This window comes from Ambystoma mexicanum, chromosome 11 (assembly GCF_040938575.1).
Source record: "Ambystoma mexicanum isolate Mex_15411 chromosome 11, UKY_AmexF1_1, whole genome shotgun sequence".
Taxonomy (NCBI): domain Eukaryota; kingdom Metazoa; phylum Chordata; class Amphibia; order Caudata; family Ambystomatidae; genus Ambystoma; species Ambystoma mexicanum.
Genome location: NC_090934.1, coordinates 478,726,634 through 478,746,444, shown reverse-complemented (window position 1 = coordinate 478,746,444; position 19,811 = coordinate 478,726,634). Strand labels below are relative to the sequence as shown.

At 42.9% G+C, this 19,811-nt stretch overlaps 1 protein-coding gene across 5 annotated transcripts in view; it reads left to right on the top strand.

The window, feature by feature from the left end:
• Positions 1-14,445, top strand: part of ALKBH3 (alkB homolog 3, alpha-ketoglutarate dependent dioxygenase) — a 653,468-nt gene extending 639,023 nt beyond the window's left edge. For 4 of the 5 annotated variants that reach the window (XM_069623324.1, XM_069623325.1, XM_069623323.1 and 1 more), the window contains 2 exons: positions 12,849-12,947; positions 13,638-14,445. In XM_069623324.1, the coding sequence (XP_069479425.1) occupies positions 12,849-12,947; positions 13,638-13,730 (192 nt within the window). In that variant the 3' untranslated portion in view covers positions 13,731-14,445. The other variant, XR_011279653.1, reaches the window with a different exon arrangement.
• Positions 14,446-19,811: the final 5,366 nt, after the last annotated feature.

Sequence of the window (19,811 nt, the reverse complement as noted above, 5' to 3'; positions counted from 1 at the left end):
TGTGTTTGAGTGGATTTATGACTGCACATTATATGTGAAAGGATGTCTCTGTTCATGTAACTATATTTCAAATGGATTGTGTCCGCCCACGTAGTCCTCATCTTTTGACATAGGTTGTCCAGCTTCAGCTGCTTTGGAAAAGAAATGTCAGCAGAGTCGAGGATGTCAGTCGAGGATGATGGAATCAATGGCATATATAGTATGTGCAGCGCCCGTTGTCTTCAGTTCTGTTTTTCCGCAACAGCGTTGGCATTGAGAAATACAGCGCGCTTCTTCACTCTTGTGACGACTTTGCTGTTTCGAGATCGAGATGTCTTAATCATCGACACCGACGACCCCGAAGTCCAGTTTCAGAAAGTGTAGGGATTGCTGGTTGAGTGATCCCCAATTAATCTGTTTGTGTTGCCTCAGGTGAAGCATGACACCTCCGACTGCTCCAAGTGCCAGTCTATGACTGGGAAGGCCTTGAATGAACATAAGGGGAAGTTGAAGGTAGGCCAAATCCCATCTCCTACCCGGACCGTGAAACCTTTCGACTGACGAGTTGAGAGGCAACTCCTCAGAGGAAGAAGGCCAAGCGGTCGAGATCGAGGAGTGGCTCACACCACTCTTCTTCGTCCTTGAAGAAATCGAAGAGAAGCCACCGTAGGTCGACTTTGTCGTCGGATGCTTTCCCAGAAAGAGTTGCTTGTCCAACCAAAAAGTCTACTCTGGCCGAGGGGGAGGCCTTCTGAGCAGAGATGCTCAAAATATTCGAAAAACAAAAGTCTCCAAGCCATGCTCCTACCACGCCTTCAAAAGAAGCTGGGAAGGAAAGGGCTCGACCTAAATCCCGCGCACCCTCGAGATTGGGACGAAGGCCTGATCTGCATCGTGAGTTCTTGAGGCCTCGATCCGATGAAATCTCATCAAAGGATCAGTCGAGCCGCAAACACAGGTCGAGGTCATCAACGCCATCGACACCTTCGATGCTGGCGGTGCCTTCGAGGCAGGCCAAAGCCCTGACGTCAACATCGACGCGAAGGCATCGACGCCAGCTGCGCCATCGATGCCAGCTGCGCCCCAGTTAAACCAATGGCACTGATAAAGAAGGTTTTGACGACTACTCCAGCGTCAAACCCATTACTGACAAAACCCATTTTTCCTGAGAAAACATACGTTCCACTACCCTGGAAAGACTATTTGAAGTCTCTTTCTTCCATCTATGTAGAGGATGAGCAGTCTGATGAAGAGGCCCCATTTGGCCTAAAATATGGTATGCTTAATGCATCTGTGAGTTTTATTTCAGAGGAGTCCAGGATGAGGGACAGCTATGGCAACCTGCAGACTGCAAGTGGGGTGGATACCTCACCTGAATTGGAGTTTGGGAAACCAGAGGCTAGGGAGCATGCAGATGCATCCTACAGGCAACTTATGTCAAAGGTAGTGGATAACATGGGTTGGAGCAGACTTCCATTACCGTGCGAACAAGATGACCTTACTGACATTTTAGACAGTTGGATCCCATATTACCATTCCATATTGCCTTGCAGAAAAGGTGGCGGAGAATTGGGAGACACTGGAGACCAATCCGGCTGTTAATAAGAACTTGGCCAAGAAGTACCACACTTCGAGTAGTGACTCTGACTACCTTTCGAAACACCCCACTATGGAGAGTCTGGTGATGCAGACAGCTACTGAGACATCTAAACAAGCAGCGTACCCTACCATCCCTCCTGATAGGAACACCAAACCAGGTGATGGATGGGCAAGGAAGGTATTTTCCGCAGGGATTATGACACTGAAATCTGCCAACTCCACTTGTGCCCTCGCAAAGTTTACGTTCACTCTATGGGACTGCATTTCCATGGCGGCAGAGCACATTCCCGAAGGGGATGAAATACGGCTTCTTAGCCATAGTTAGAGCCTGCATAGAGGCCATGTGTGAGTCTCTTCAGTCAGGTTTGGATTCTGCTGATAGCATCAGCAGAGCCATGGCTACCAGCACCGTTGTGCACAGGTTTGCGTGGTTGCGGAAGTCGGGTTTTGCACCGGATGTGCAATCCAGACTTGTCAACATGCCTTTTGACTGGTCTCACCTTTTGGCAACAAGGTTGACGAGAGTTTTGAGAAGTTGCAAACCTCGAAGGCGGCAGCCAAATTTTTATGCGCCACTATTAGGCAACCCCAGCCGTTTTGACCTAGTGGACAACCTTGGAGGGGTAGAACTTTTTGCTACTACTCCTCAGTTGGTAGGGCAAAAGGAATGGCCAGTCAAAGGGGCCAAAGAAGATTTCCTTGTGGTGGATGAGGAAGGGCTGCAAAGCTAGCTCAAGCAGCGGCTTCCTTACCATCTGCCCCTGTGTCAGCCGCCTCAAAACCTCTCTGAGGTCTTGAGTCACAGTACATCAGTGGGGGTCAGGCTTGTCTCAGCATCTAGAAGAGTGGCAAGACTTTACTTTGGATGCTTGGGCTTTAGAAACCGTAGCCCACCGTTACTACCTTCCATTTATAAGGAGACCTCAGAACAATCCACCAGTGAACCACTCTTTCAGAATTCCAGATCCGCTCCTTGTGCAGGAAATTTTAACCCTGCAAGAGAAAGGCGCTATAGAACCAGTGCCTGTAGCAGAAAGGAACAGGGGATGGTATTCCCCTTATTTCCTAATACCCAAGAAGGACCCAGGTGAGGGCTCAAGACATTCTTCAGATGTTTATCAAATTTCAGTACGCCCAGTGTCTCCTGGCCTTCGATTTTCTTTTTTTGTTTGAGGTGCACGGCCTCATGGCATCCTGCATTTTTCTATTGCCGGAAGCCCACCTGAGAATGAGATCTCTTCAATGGGCTCTAAGAACTCAATGGTCCCAGTCTCAGCAAAGATATCGGACCTACTTCAGGTTCCAAGCAGGGTCACACAGGATCTTCTGTGGTGGACCTACAAGGACAACATTCTGAAGGGAGAACACTTTTGGTAACCATGGCCGCCTCACTCACGGGTGGGGAGCACGAACCAGCGATCTGACGATCAGTGGTCGTTGGTCGTTGGTCTCCATCGGAGTCCAAACTACATATCAATCCTTTGGAGCTGAGGGCACCTTTGGAGCTGAGGGCAAACAGACTAGCGCTGAAGGCCTTCCTGCCCTCTGTATGGGGAAAGAATGTCCTGATAATGAAGGACAACACAGTGGCCATGTACTACCTCAACAAGAGAGGAGGTGTAGGGTCACTACCACTGTGCAGAGAGGCAATGCATCTCTGGTTCTGGGAAATTCACGAAGGAATCTCCCTGTCAGCAGTTCACCTTGCCGGAGAATATAACACGGCGGTGAACGGTCTGAGCAGGCAGAGCACAGTCTCCCACGAGTGGGAATTAGCTCAGGAAGTCCTTCAAGAGATCGTCACCCTTTGGGGAACCCCTCTAGTGAATCTGTTTGCGACCAGTGCTAACCAGAAGTGCGATCTATACTGCTCCAGGGAATTTCCCACAAGAGGAGCTCTAGAGGATGGGTTTGTGGTGGACAGGGAATTTCCACTCCTGTACGTGTTTCCTCCAGTCCCCATTATTCCTCAAGTGATCAGGAGGTTGAGAAAGTTCGGGAAACATATGATCCTAATTGCCCCGAATTGGGCCAGGAGGATATGTTACCCAGACCTTCTAGACATGTCCATCTGTCCTCCAATACGTCTTCCACAAAGAGAGGACCTTCTCTTGTGAGAGGAGGGTTGGGTTCTCCGTCTAGAGGTCAAGACATTGGACCTTCACGCCTGGTTTCTGAAAGGTTTAGGTCCAAGGATTGGGACCTCCTGGATGACGTAATGGAGATTTTGCTTTCGCCCAGAAGGCCAGCAACAAAGTCTTTCAATCGTTGCTGTTGGAATACATTCTGCAACAGGTGAAGAGAAAGGAATGTTTTATCCTTTCTGCTATCTTTGGCCAATCTGGCACTCCAGATTGGTTCTATTAAAGGCTACTTTGCGGCACTGTCCATCTTTAAGCGCTCGTCAGAGGAATGTTCCTACTCCAAAATTCCATTGGTGACACAACTTCTAAAGGGACTCGCCAATTTGTTCCCCCCATCTCCTTTCCAGATTCCAGTTTGGGACCTTAATCTGGTTCTAAAATGTCTAATGAGTGCACCTTTTGTGTGCACACTCTTGTCCTTTTAAGGTTGTTAAACTTTAAAACCATTCTATTGGTAGCTCTAACTTCAGCCAGTAGAGTGACCGAGTTGCAGGCATTTTCGTCCAAGCCACCCTTTACTATCTTCCACAAGGATAGGGTTGTTTTAAGGGTCAAACCTTCATTTTTGCCCAAAATCATATTGGATTTCCACATAAGACAGAAAATTGTTCTGCCTTGATTCTATCCCCCACCTCATCCTGGTAAGGAGGAGGAAAGACTACATAGGTTGGACCCTCATAGAGCTTTTTTTTTTTTTTTTTTTTTTCTCATTTTAATAATTTTTTTTTTATTGTTTAAATATTGAGTATGATACAGATGTCAACTATTTGCAGACTTTGAATAAATCAAGAACCATAAAGAAATGACATAGTAAATGATTCTGGTCATTTGTAATAGTATTTCTATATAATTAAGTCATTTGTTAAAGCATTTGTTAAAATCACTTACGAATATCATATGTACTATAGTAGTTATAAACCGCATTAACATAACAAGTGGTCTAAAATTAATAGTAGTATAAGTCTACAAAGAGTGACTTATATGTAATGAATATAGAGATTAGGGGGGAGACGTACTGGGAGACAGACAAGAGACGTATAAGAATTAGGAGGGTAGAGGATAGGGGGGGAATGGGTATATTGGATTATTGCATCAAAATTAAACTAATCATTTCGAATATTATTAAGTACAAGCATTTCAATTTGAGTGTGAAAATACAGATAAAGATGCATATATATGGGTGTAGATTCATGTTCCATGAGCAGTTGCATTAAAACAGTTAAGATATCTGGTGAAGTAATACCACTTAGCATTATATTTGGGAATTGTGTTATGAATATTGGCCATGCACATTTCCAGTTTATGAGTGTTACAAATAGTGTTCCACCAGATTTTGGTAGTAAGCAAACTAGAGTCTTTCCAGTTGGCAGTGATGCATTTTAGAGCTATACAGATAAATAAATCATATAGTCTAGCAGAGTTAGATGGGAAATAAGATGTAATAGCTATACTTCCTAAGAATATGTTAACAAAGGTAAAGGGCACATGAACACAGAAGATACGCTTGAGAAGCATCCAAATTTCCTGCCAAAATTTAACAGTAAATGAACATTCAAAAAACATATGCATATACGTGGCTGGAGATATGCCACATGACCAACATTTTGCATTATAATTCGGATTAGACTTAGCCAGTTTGGCCGGAGTAATGAATGCTCTATGCATGAAGAAATAGTAGTGTTGTGATATATTTGCTGATACCGATATTTGTTTGATCTTAGCAAACAAGCAATGCCAAGTTTCGTCATCAAACATGAAACCCAAATCAAGTTCCCACTTCAGACGTATAGGACATATCTTAAAAGTTGAGGTGAGTATATTGTATATTTTAGAGGCTCGAACTTCACCAACTATAGTAAGATGCATTAGTCTGAGAGCATCTGGAGTGAGGATTTCATTGGAAAATTGGGCCAGTGCATCTAGACAGGAATTAATTAAGTTGTTATAAAATTGAAAGTCCTTCTTAGGAATGTTAAATGTGATGGAGAGTTGCTGGAAGGAGAGGATACACTGGTCATCTATAATGTGTTGGATGAATCTGATACCTCTTTGGATCCATGTTTTGGGGTTGAGGATCTTATTATTAATTACTATGTTTTTGTTATGCCATAATAGTGGGGAAAGATGCTTATGAGGAGTTATAGTGTGGGGAAAGAGAAAGGTTTGTAAAGCTGAGATTAAAGCTTTAATGGAGTCTAACATTTTTTTAGACGAATGTTTAAATATGTATATATAGTCTGTGATGTCGTGTGGTAGAACTACTTGTTTTTCTAATGTACACCAGGTCGGGATATCAGCGGATATAGGGTCCATGAACCATTGACGAGACTGCTTTATAAGAAATGCATAGTGATATGACTTAAAGTCAGGAAATCTAACTCCTCCCATGTCATAGGGGGCTTTCAGTTTCGTCAGAGCAATTCTTTTGCTTTTTCCTTTTCCCCAAAGAAAATTGAGTAGAGTAGAGTAGAGTAAACGGATTTGAAAAAGGAAAGGGATAGTGGGACGGAGAGGAGTTGTAAGTAGTATAGAATTATGGGAGTGAGCATCATTTTGATGGTATCTAAGCGCCCCCACCAGGAGAGGTATAATGGGGACCATTTGGATGTTAGATCCTTAAGGGTGCCTAGTAGGGTTTCAGTATTGAGTTTAATCGTATTTGGGATAGTTGGGGCAAAATGAAGACCTAAATATTTGATAGAGCTACTGCACCATTTGAGGCCAAAAGTGGCAATATCATGTTTAAGGCAGTCTGGATTTAGGGGCATAACTTCCGATTTCTGTGTATTTAATTTATATCCTGAGACCAGACCAAATTGCGATAATACACTCAAGAGGTTGGGAATATGAAGTTTGGGGTTTTTAATTAATATAAGAATATCATCCGCATATGCGGCAATTTTATTTATTGAGGTACCTACTTGAATTCCCGGGATGTTTTTGTTAGATCTTATCAATTCGAGAAGTGGTTAAAGAAAGAGGATATATAGTAATGGTGAGAAGGGGCAGCCTTGACGCGTTCCTCTTAGTAAGGGAAAGGAGGAAGAGGTTTGACCATTTAAGTAAATAGCGGATTTGAGGGCAGAATAAAGAAGTTTAACCAATGAAATAAATTTATCACCACACCCATGCCAACGTAGAGTTTGAAACATAAAATTCCAGTCAACACGATCGAAAGCCTTTTCCGCATCTAATGCGATGGCCGCATAGCCTTGAGTGTCTCTTTTGTCATTGGCTGCAAGGTTGATGGCATTTAGTAGGAGTCTTGCATTGGAGGATATGTTGCGTCCTTTAACATAACCTGTTTGGTCTGGTTTTACTAGACTTGGGAGAGAGGACTCGATTCTATTGGCAAGTATTTTAGCAAAAATTTTGCTTTCAATATTGATAAGGGAAATGGGTCGATAGTTGCTAGGAAGAGTTGGGTCCTTTTCTGGTTTTGGAAAGATGATAAGTAAAGCTTCAGAGAAGGATCCAGAGGAACATTTTTGTGATATGAAATATGCAAAAAGGTTATTGAGCTTAGGTGTTAGGAGTTGAGAAAATGTGTTATAGAATTCTGTGGATAGTCCATCTGGGCCAGGTGCTTTACCTTTTCCGAGGCCATGGATGGCTTTGGTAATCTCAATAGAGGTGATGTCCTTTTCTAGATGAGATAGATCATTTTCGGGGTAGGTGGTTCTGCTTATGTTTTTCAAAAAGGAATCAATGTTTTCTTTGGGAATAGCATGTTCTGGAGTATATAGATCCGTATAAAATTTTCTGAAGCATTCCAAAATTTCATCAGACCTATGATGCATCTTGCCCAATTTGTCTTGAATGTGAGAGACTTGAACTTTTTCTTTCTTGGTTTTTAAATAAGAGGCTAGCATTTTACCTGCTTTGTTAGATGTTTGATAGATCTTAGTTTTATATTTAAGAATGGTACCTGCAGCTAGCTCAGTGATTTCTTTATTGATTTCAACGCGTATCTTAATGACTTGTCGTAGGTTTGATGAGTTGGTGTCAGTATAGTAGTTTTGTTCTGCAATAGTGAGTTTAGCATAAAGATCATCGAGATGTTTTTTCCTTATTTTTTTATTAATTCCTGATAGGAACATTATGTGACCACGAAGGGCCGCTTTAAATGCATCCCAATTATTGACAGTGGAGGTATCTTGATCTTGGTTTTCATTAAAGTATTGTTGAATGAAAGTATTGATGGATTGAACAGATTTAGGATCATTTAAAAGAAAATTGTTGAGTTTCCATCTGGAAGAACCTTTGTTCATATCTGTAAGGGAGAAGGAAGTGACGACTGGAGCGTGGTCAGAGATAATGATATTGGATATCTTGGAGTCTATAATGGATCCAGATAAAGTCTTTGTAGCAAAAATATAGTCAATACGTGACAGTGTGTTGTGAGGGGGGGAGTGGTAGGTATAATCCAGATGTGAAGGATGAGATATCCTCCACGAGTCAATAAGTCCTGTCTCTCCTAGACATTTTATAAAGGATTTGTGAGTTTTGTTGGGTTTAAATGGACAGCTGGATTTACGATCTAAAAAAGGATCAAGAACCTGATTGACATCGCCACACATTATTAAGTTAGTGAAGTCATTTTTCAAAATCATTTGTTTGATATTATTCCAAAAGGATAGGTCAGGTTGTGTAGGTCCATAAATATTGAGAATAGATACTTGTGTCGTGTCAATTTGTAATTTTATCCAAACCCATCTACCGCTTGTATCTGCGTCCTGAGCAAGGATTTTGTAGGGTTGTTTCCTACTAATTAGTATTGCAACACCATTTTTCTTGGATAAAGCTGGACTAGCTATCACCTCTTTCACCCAGAGAGACTTGAGTTTCATTGTTTCTTTAAGGGATAGGTGTGTCTCTTGTAGACAAGCTACTGTTGGTTTAAATTTATTCAGGTGAGATAATACTTTGGATCTTTTAATAGGATTTTTGCAGCCCTTAATATTCCATGTTATGCATTTAAAGATCATTTAACTGGAGTAGGTTTGATATTCATACACCTTATGGCTATAGTACAGAAACAAGCATATACCATTGTTATTCGATTGAAATTATGTTTACACCAATATTTGTTCAGACCTCATAGAGCTTTAAGCTTTTATATTTCTAGAATGTCAAAACTGTGTATTGATGACCAACTTTTCATTGGATATACGGGTCATAAACTGGGTCAATCTGTCTCTAAACAGACCTTATCCAGATGGATAATTCTGGCCATTTCAGAATGTTACAGGTTGGCAGGAAAAGAGCCTCCGGAAGGTTTAAGGGCCCATTCCACCAGGGGCATGGCTATCTTTACAGCCCTACAAAGGGGTGTACCAATAAAAATCATTTGTGAAGCAGCAACGTGGTCTACTATCCACACATTCACAAAGCATTATTGCCTGGAATCTTCTCTCGGTCAGGATGGTAGCTTTGGTAAAGCAGTCCTGCACTTGGTTCATGAAAACATGTAAAGTAAAATTCTACTGAGGAATACGTGGGAGGACACAATCCATTCTAAGAACCAAGTTACTTACCGTTGGTAACGTTCGTCCTCCCGGCCTACCCCACAGTAGAATTTCCCATGCTATTACAACTTCTGTTCCTTGGAGGCAGAGTACGGTCATTCCCGTAATTTTACAGGTATTTCTGCTGTAAAGGGGGAAAAACAGAACTGAAGACAACGGGCGCTCCGCGTTGCTATATATGCCCTCGATGACATCATGCTCGACGGAGGCCTTCGAGGGACATCGAGTCGTTGACAGCGACGCACGGCCCGCTCGGCTGGAAAAATAAATTCTGAAGCAGCTGAAGCTGGACAACTTATGTCAAAAGATGAAGAATTATGTGGGAGGAACATCCAGTCGAATGAACGTTACCAAGGATAAGTAACTTGTTCATCTATACACCTGAATATGTTGTTGATTTGTATGTGTCTTTTGTTGGTCACATATGTGTTCTGGACAAGACCATGAGAAACGATCACAGACCTCGGAGGAAACAGTAGAATCAACAGTATTTGTCAAATTCCACCGATATTCCCATCCACCCAATTTAGGGTCTGCACAATTTTCCACAGGAATACTGGCTGTTGTATTTTAGGCAAACGTCCTGCCAAAAATCCTCCTATTTCTTTCCTCCACCTAGGAGGTGGATGTAAAAAAATCGAATTTGAACCACATTTTTTACATTTTTTTGTTCCCTTGTAGAGAAGGGAAGCACATGTACTTCCCTTCAATACATTGTAAAATGTTTTTACTAAGAGCCATGGTAAGCGGGTGAAAAGGCTGGCATCTCTGCCCCTCCCACTTTAACAATGTATTGCATAAGAGTCAGAATGGACCCTTGTGTGCAGAAAAAATGTACAGTACTGGAAGGAGCCACTACTGTACATGATCCCTTTCCACCTTCACAGTGAAGAGGGACATGGCTGGAAAAAAAACTTTTTTACGTTACCAGTGGGCGAGGTGGTATACCTCTGGAGGTATTACAGAAATACCATCTATGCCGGTGCTAAACTCTTAATTGGGCAGATTACATTTCTCCAGCGGTATTTCATGCACACATCCTCCCAACTCTGAATGAGTGCCTTAGTGTGTGGCCTACTAATAATCAATATCTGAATGTTTCATCTTTCTGTCCATGTTTTTCCAACTTTGCCCAAAAGTGACTACCACAAAAAATCCAACCATCATTTTTTTACCCACCATATAGTAATACCCATGGTTGCTAGTGAGTGGACTATTAAACTCTTTTTGTAATGAACTCTCCAGTTATACAAAATTCAATAGAACATAGTGGAAGCATTCTTACAGAATGAAGTAGAGGACAAACTCGAATAAGATATGGACCATTATTTCCTTACTTGCTTGGCAAGTATGAGTTTAAATATGCTGCTAAGGATTGTAACAGCCCAATGGTTTATAAGCTACAGTGGTGCCAACATTACCAACCAGGGTCATAGAATTCGTCATTTAAATGAGCATGTTGCTTCTGGGCTGTATGAACTTGCTCCTGATACCTAGGCTCTTCTCCTTCACTCACAGTGGAGGCACAGGTGTGGAGGCCACCCAGGCATGACTGAATCATTGCTAAAATCAAGACTACTGCCTCACCCCTTCCACGCAGAAGCTGAGAAGGTCTTTCAGAACTCTGTTCCTTCAGGGCACGCTGATTTTTGAAGGATTTTCTTTTTATAAAATGATTTTGTTTCACGTATTGCACCTTTGGCCCATGGAACAGCCCAGCCAACATGGGAGACCGGATGAGCGAATTGCCACTTTGCCCCATCCTCCCAGCCCACCCCTGGACAAGCTTCTATTGTTGATAGGTTTCTAGTAATCGGTGCTGCCTCTGCTATTAAAGGCAGTATTGCTGATCAGAGTGAGAGCAGTGATGTCTGGGTGCTGGACCATGCCAGCACTGAGAACACTGAAACTGGGGCTGATAAATGGTGTGAGGTATGATGCGAGAGTTGTTCCTGCTTTGACTCGTAATGGAAGTGATTTGGTTTGCAGCCTGTTTAATGTGTAGGCCCTATATAAGAGAATAGGAGAAACCCTCGTTGAGAGACAGGGTTTTGCCTCTGGTGTCTCCAGTGACAGGTGGGTTGCCGGTTAAGACTGGGAGAATCTGCTTGAGTCTTAGCTTTGGGGAGAAATAAGTGCTCTTAGAAGTAGGAGAGAGCTTCTAGCTTAGCCTAAGAAAACGTTTGAGCATCTCTGAGACATGGAAGTGAGAAAATTAGGTGAGGGACACATAAAGGTGAGGATGCAGGACAAGGTTTGTACTTACAGCATTGCTGTTTGCTTGTTATGATGGTAATGGTTGCTGCATGAAGTTGTCATGAGACTTGGATGAACCTTGGTCCTTTCCTGATGGAAATGTGGAAATAGATCTATCATTATTGGTGCGAGTTGTTAATTGGAATAAAGAGTTTGGCCCTCATTTTGAGTATGGCGGTCCGGAAGGAAGGGTGCCGGTAGCAACGTACCGGCACTCTTTCTGGACCGCGATGCTACAACGATGCCGGTATGGACCACAGATCCCACGGCAGGCCCGATCTGCCGGGGTTTCGGGCCCCTACCAACATGGTTGTCAAGGAAGTACCAGCACCATTGGCAACGATGCCAGTGCTTCCGTGCCCCCATTTCCATGGAGTCCTAACAGACTCCATAGAAATGGGGATTTACCATTTCTGCCCTCTGCCGTAATGTCCCAGTGGCACCGGCAAGTCAGGCGGCAGAAACAGTGTTACGGGTGAACCGCTGCCTACCGGTGGGATTTCCAGCAACCCTGTAATGAAGCCTTTTATTTCTCATTCTCAATTGTATCTGGTGTGTGGAGGCATGGTGACCCCCGGTGGAGAGGGTCAGAAGTCTGCCTGGCTTAACTGTGTTGACGCACTGATTTAGTCAGATTCCTAGACCTTTTTACACTGCCTGCTAGCACAGTTGGTCAAAGGATGGCCCATAATAAATGTGTTGCCTAAAGACTTTGGTCTTCACATGCAGGTGAGGCAGGTTACATTTCTGAGACAGGCATGTGCCTAAACAATGTTAATAGGCATGTTAGCTATATCCATATGAAGCACCACATCATTTGCGTCACCATTTCCTTCAAAGTGGTGATCTTGCTGCAACTTTTTGGAATGGGAGCTGCGGGGCAAACCAGCAGGGTAGCCTTTGGTTGGTGATCACAACTGTAAGTTGCTGGACCCGGGGGAAGACGGTGTGGTCAGTGTTTGCATCAATATCCTGTGCCTCACAGTTGATCACTCGGATTGAACAGTGCCATGGGAATAGAAATGTATAGGTTGTGGCAATGTTACAAGTACATGAACAGAAATGTAGAGCAAGGAAGACCTCTTAGCATTCCTACCAGGCTGTGAAACAGAATCCTACTTCAGACTGTTGTTCGCATGTGTAAGTGCTTATTTGTGTCCCTTGCTCTGCCTTGATTGTTGACGTCCTCCCTAGATCTTAAGGAAGGGTCCATCCAGTTGCCCCCTGCTTGCTACAATTTCATCTACATGTTAATACACATCACTTCCTTTATCCCCTTTCTATCTTGTCCTAGTGGTAGGAATATTTTCTCTATTTGATCCAGTGATTTCCTTTCCTCCAGGAAGAGATTGGGGATTATACTTATGTTGAGCAAGTCCGCGTTCCACTGGATCATGGGAGTCTTCTTCTGATGGAAGGTGCAACTCAGATCGACTGGCAGGTGAAAGCTAATAGGATGCAGTGGTACTTTCCTCAAGAACAGTATGACATGTCTGATTGAGCCAAGAGGCCATGTCTTGGTACAAAAGATGCACTTTGTCCCCATTGTTCGTGTGGTATAACTTCTCCTCCTCCCTTTCTTGTTACTCCATTCTTCTGTCCTTTATAATCTCACCCACCTTCTTGTTCAACTATATTCTTGCACTACTATCTCGCTATATAGCCTCCTTTTCTATTCCTGGTCCCCTCTTCTGTCATATTATCTCTTCTTATATTGTTCTTCAGTGTTTGAGACAACCATAGAGCAGCAAAAAGTGTTGCATGACTAACTAATATGACATAACATAGAACATGTTTACACTGTCTCTTGTAATCACTATACTTTTCTTTCACCTTAATGTATTTTCTTCTCTTTCCTCCTTCGTTTCTTTCCCATTCCTATTAATGTTGACTTTATTTGACTCTGATTTTGGAGAGGGAAGCTTCTGTTTGTCCCCTCTTGGCAAAGTTGTTATGTTTGACAGCCTCTGTTACACTGATTGCAATGCTTTTATAAACACCCTTAATGGGAAATGCATCACAGATTAACCTACCTTTGTCAAATCAAACCCTAGTGCTAGCCTAGGCTTGTGCATATATATATGGATGCTGTCTTGGTGCTCCTACCTTCTAACTTTTTTTTCATTTCAAGCACCGGGTGCCTAAGGAGTATCATGACCGGGGTGCCAGGATCAATCTGACCTTCCGCACAGTGTACCCTGAGCCCGCCAAGATGATGAGGTGAGGGAAGAGGCCAGTGAATCTGCTTGGATGTTTAATGGCACTGGTGCCCTCGACTCTTCAGCCAATTCTGGCCAGCAACTACAGAATTTAGGAATTGAATTTGGTTGATCTGAACAAATGCTTTCTTTGTATGAAGTTTACATAAATTATGGGGCATTTTCTCCCCCTATGATTCTGATTGAAATGTTTCTTTGCATATGTTAACTTGCACACAAGTTCAGTTATGGGTAATTTCTCTGTAGGAACAAAGTACGCCACAGAAGAAAGGATTTTTCCAGAAGAAAACCTTAGTTTTTAGCTCTAGTTACATTTCTTTAATTTACTGATTACACCAACAGCATAGTGATCTTCATTCAACCTATCGGCTCAGTTCCTGCCTCTGCGTTTCATCAGTAGGATTGGGATAGGTCATGCAGAGTAAGAGTTGTTGTACTGTGTTCTACTTTGGAAAGGCTTGTTCTACGTTTGCTGCTCTTTTTGGAGGTAATCCTACAAAAACATACTAGTCAACCTGCTTGTTTATTCTGTGAATGAACAGTCTTCTTTGATAAGTCTGGAACCACATTTTACTGAAGGGATTAGAACAATGTACCTATGATGGCCAGAGGAGCCTAGCACACGCCCTCCTATATGCTGCTAAAAACTGTGACCTGAAGAGATGTAGAGATTGTGATGAGGAAATGTGTCAATTGATAAATAAAGTTGATTATATAACATCTGAGTTTATAATAATTTGTTTTTCCAACATCGACCTTTCATAATACAGATTACCTTCTTTTTTACTTCTTTGAAGGATGCCTGATCCTTCCTCAAATTACACACAACTTAACCCTGACATGCCCTTCCCCATTTCTTTTGGCCTTGAAGCTCTCCATCCATCCACTCCTTGACTTGTTTATTTGTCCTAGTTTCGTAACGGCATCCAGTGCGCTCCATGACTGCTCTTTTGTTTCTAAGGACATTTGATATCGGAGCCATGCTCTCCAGGCAGTTGCATTTTGGTAACGAGTCTATGGGAAAACCTTTCCAGACAGGGCCCGGACGCCTTGTTTCATTCCGAAGCATACATTTGGGATACATGAATGGGCTGCCTGGATTCCTAGACTTCGTTCACAGAGCCTGGAAGGTAAGACGTGCCTTCTTACTGCTGGCAGTATGCTGAGGGAAAGCATGACCTATGAAACCCAAAGCAAGGCCTGCAAATGGTTCCCGATTTGAATGTTGTTAGAGGAGGTGGTGTGTGGTTGTGGCTGCTTAAAACATTTGACTGGCATGGGAAGAGGCAGAGCTTTTAATGTATGCATGCAAAATCGTTGATATGTGTGCTTTTTGTGGTTGTCGGGCATTAAGGAGGGCAGAAAGCGATTCATCTAAAAGAAATATATTAAAAACAATCAATCTGTGGGGAAGCATCACAAAAACAAGAGATCCAACACTGTGAACAGATTTCTCATGCCCAAATTAAATCACTCAAGACAATCTTGCCTATTAGACAGAAATAATCACTGCTGTCTAATTCATCCTCCTCTACGTCTTCCTCATCCGACAAAGAGGAGAAAAGGGATTTTTCTATGAGAGGGAATAATATCTAAAGCAGTGATAACTGAGTTGAACCAGCATTTTAAGCTCTCAAGATTTCTTCATTTTTGGAGCTCCTTACAATTCTTGTTTCCCAAAAACTATCAGAGGTGGAAATCATCTTGGCTTTTAATGGGTGAAGACATCAGTTTCTATTGTACAAATGTATGATCCAGTGTGTGAATCCATAGGTAGCATTGTCTGTGCAAATGGGCCCCACCCTTCCAAATCTGGTAGGCTTCAATACCTTTATTAACACATGATGTGGCCTTAACCATTAAATCCTCTTTAAAGAAGGTGCTCACTGGATGAAGTCTGGACTTTAGATCTGGGGCTTATGTAGCACACCTTGCGAACTCCATCCTGAAGGGTGTTGTGGTCTTGTACTCAGAGCTGAATGAAGGGTAGTATTGTTTGGCCACCCTGGTCAAGATACAGAAGCAGGTGGAGTTGATGTTAGTATCTTTCGCCCACAACTTTGGCCTCAGGAGCATCATTGTTTGGCTGCTGAAAAGGTGTGTTTGAAAACCCTGAGCCGTTAGGGTTCACAGCTTTGTAGTCTTCTGAAAATAAAAGCATACAAGTGGTGTCAGAGACCCCTTATTTTCCAGCCTAATAAAACATTTTTAGGGACTTCTACCTCTTGAGCAGTATTGTTGCAAGGCCGTCTTTCCAGACCAAAAGCACAAACCTATAGTAAGAAACTCCTCATTGGCATTGGCTCACAATGTTCATCAGCTGCCTTCTCCATGTCCTGCACCTCCCTCCTGACAATGCCAGTGGCAATGCACAGCCGTGTAGTATGTCACCTGTCTTGATTTCTTCACATTTAGTACCCCTCCATCTGATAAAAAAGGATCATTGGTTCTGGGATCCCAGACATTATTTTGAAGAAGGCAGTTGCTCCATTTCGATAGGAGATGGGCACTAGATTTGTATTACATTCCTTGACTGATATCGAAGGCGTTTGGGCATTTACGGTCCATGCCCAATCAGAAGAAGTTGGATTGGTACATCAAGTTAATCCATTTCAAGATAGTTGCAGAAGGGGATTCCTTTGATCACCAAGAGGGCATTACCTAGAATTTGTCGCAAGGCCAAGGCGATATGCCTTCAGTCCAACATCAGATGTCTTTTGCAGTACTGTCAGTGGTGAGCAGGTGGTTCAGATGCTTTGGCAACCTATCAACATATTTGCATGTGGTACCCTGAGCCAGCTTACATCTGTCTTTTGATATATGTGACAAATCTAGCGATATGGTCACTGACTTTCTGGAGGGAAGCTTGTCGTATATGTGTCCAGGGAAAGGCAAAATCTACCTGACTCTGACCCTGGGGGTGGCTATCTGCGGGTGAACCACATAGGGGAAGACCAATACCAGAGAGGTAGGAAAGCATTGTATCAAAATAACCTTACAGCCCCAATTCCACATGACACCCATGTGCCTTCACAACATACCTGTATGACCTGTTGTGCCATAGATAATGATTTTCCAGGTTTTCCCAACCAATCACCATATTTACCTTCACCCCTCCCCCATTTTAGTACTGAGACTAGGCGGAGGAATGGAGCAATGAAGATGACTAGAAGTTGGAAGCTAACACAGCGTTCTAGTCTTTGGAAACCTTTAACCAATGCTGCGATGTTTAAAGTTGCCACAGCGGCCTGACGTGCGAGAGAGAGGCAGAGTCAGAAGCTGTATGTAACTTGTTCTGATGCCGGTTGAGATGCCATAGACGAGGCGGTCCTAAGAAGCAGCACAGAGGCTGACACAAACGGTGTGCAGGGATACCGAGCTGAAGCAAGCTTACTGCTTGATGACCGTGGGCAGCTGGAGCTGCCCAGAGCGAAGGAAGGAAAAGCAAAAGCTTACTGGCTGAACAAACACACCGTCCAGTCAGCGGATCGAGAGAGAAGTGAAAAACGAGACGTGAGAGCAGCCAAAGCCACCCGGTAAGCCCAGGTAAAACAAATGGGTTACCAGGGCGTGTGGTGTCGAATGCTATGTCGCAGTGATAAAGTGGGAGATTCCAATTGAAGACATTAAAGAAACTTGACAGGGATTAAAACATTGTTGAAAAAGGTGTGCTGACCCAATGCTTGAGAAGAGGATTTGATATGCATACAAATAGGGTTGAGAGAGGGTCGGAGACCCAACACTTGAAAAGAGGAATTAACACAGTTGTGAACTTTGTCAATAAAGGGTCAGGGACCCAATATTGGTAACATATTTTAACATGGATGAAGGAAAGAGTGAAGAGAGAAAGGAAAAGCCCTGGCTGGTTAGTGCACCAGGCAACCAGTGAGTCTGGGACACACACCCAGGAAAGGAGTAAGAAAAGTGAAGTACCATCCTGGCAGGAGAGTAAACAAGAATTGAGCAGTGAAGTAACATCCTGGCAGGTAAACCAGGAGTGAGAAGTGAAGTACCATCCTTGCAGGAGAGTAAACCAGGAGTGAGAAGTGAAGTAACATCCTGACAGGAGAGAGTAAACCAGGAGTGAGAAGTGAAGTAATATCCTGGCATGAAAGTAAACCAGTGGTGAGAAGAGAAATTAAGTAATATCCAGGAAGGAGAGTAAACTAGGAGTGCGAGAAGAAGGGAACCTGAAATTGTGAATACAAAAGGGAGGACTCATACCCCTTTTAAGGATTAGTAAGAAAGTTACAAATACCTTGGCAGAAGGGTGTACCAAGGGTAGAAGGAGGACCGAGTGTGAGAAATTGAACATTGTAAAGAACTATGTGTTTAAGGAAAACCCCAAAGGGAAAACACTGACCCCTGGAGTAAAGTTGAACAGTAGAAGTAAAATGTAACAAGTGGAGGAATTCAAAGGGAAGAGTCATACCTCTGGTGCGGTGCAGAAAGACTCTAAAGTGCTGAATGTGAAAGATGGAGGCCAAGGGAAAAAAAATGTTTTCCTAAATCTATGGGAATATAAGAACTGGAGGACCTCAAGGAAAAAGTTGTACCCTTTCAAAACTGTGGCGTGAAACAGTTGAGTTGGAGAAGGACACTTTGGGGAGGACCCCCTTCATTTCTGTGCAACATTTTTTACTTTACCTTTTCAACAAGTGCTGTATAGACAGTGAAGGACTAGAGGAAATATAGGGGAAGGGAAGGCCCTCTTTCTCTATTGGAACTTTTTTTTCTTTTCTATTCTGCACCTTAAAAACGTTATGTTGAGAACTTTGAAAGAAAGCTATATAACTTACCAGAATCCCCTTTTACACATGATATTGAGTTTAGAGTGCGAGGGTCCATTTAGGATTTTTGGACACAGGGCAGAGGATATTTTGTTTAACATCCTGACAGACGTTTTAGTGTATTTAGGGACAGATGGGATTTGCCCAACCCTCCTTATTAATTTCTTATCACTAAAACACCACGTTTGTACCAAAACAGATGACTGTTTCCAAGTCTTACTCTTGATGCCTTACATATCTCACATCTTTACTCATTTGACTTACTCTCCAATCCTTGATTTTAAAAATGTGCTCTAAGCTGTGGTGGTTGAATTTGGGCAGTTTGGTCAGTGCCTGTTCTTTCTCTGCTACCTGAGAACTGGTTGTAGTAACTGATGCAAGCTTACATACCTCTTTTTCGTCCTTCTTGGCTGAAGCAAGGTGGATGGAAATTAAGTCTTGCAGCCTTCCTATTGGAGGGATTTGGCAGCTGTACAGAAACATGTGAGGAAAGCAAAACATGATGTGTGGGGTGACCAAAGCAAATGTGTATTATGTTTCACCCACAAAACTCCAGTAACATGTGAAGACACATGTGGCGCAGAGGTGCAAACATTTAGACGTAAAGCAGTGACAACAGTGGGAAGCGGCCCCCAAAATGGGACAAACTGTGAAATGCAGTTTGCCTAGACAATATAAAACCGTTTTTAATTGCAATATGAATAGCAAAATACTAGATTAAAAACGCTAGTTTTAAACCAATGGAGCTATGTAGTTTCACTTAAAAGTATGTGCAAAATGCAGAAAGCAGAGCTGACCACTGGACTTGCAAAGTTGAGACACAGAGACACCTCAGCAAAACCTGATGCCGAAAAGGTAAAACCTGGAGTTGACCACAGGAAACAAGTCTCTTCCCTCACGCCAATACTGTAAGGATGATCATTGCCTATTGTAGGCATGTTAAGTAGAAGAACCACAATTATTGATCAGCAAATTCCTCATACTTCTAGCCACCATCACTGAAGGACGCTTTCTTCTCAACTTAGAAACTGATATACACAATAGAGACCAACTCATTTGCAAGGGAGGAGGGAACGCAACTGGGTAAGGAACCCTGTGCAGAATCCATTAATTCTCCTGTGCTGTTATTCCAAGCAGTGGAACCAAGGCATCTGCTGCCAAAAAGGAATCCACTATCAGTAGTACACCTTCCCCCGTGCTCCTCACCAGGAGCCTTGAACCAAGGGGAAAGGGAAGGAATGAAAATACTATTCCACAAGGAATGATTAAGCCATTTATTCCCCAGGCCACTGGATT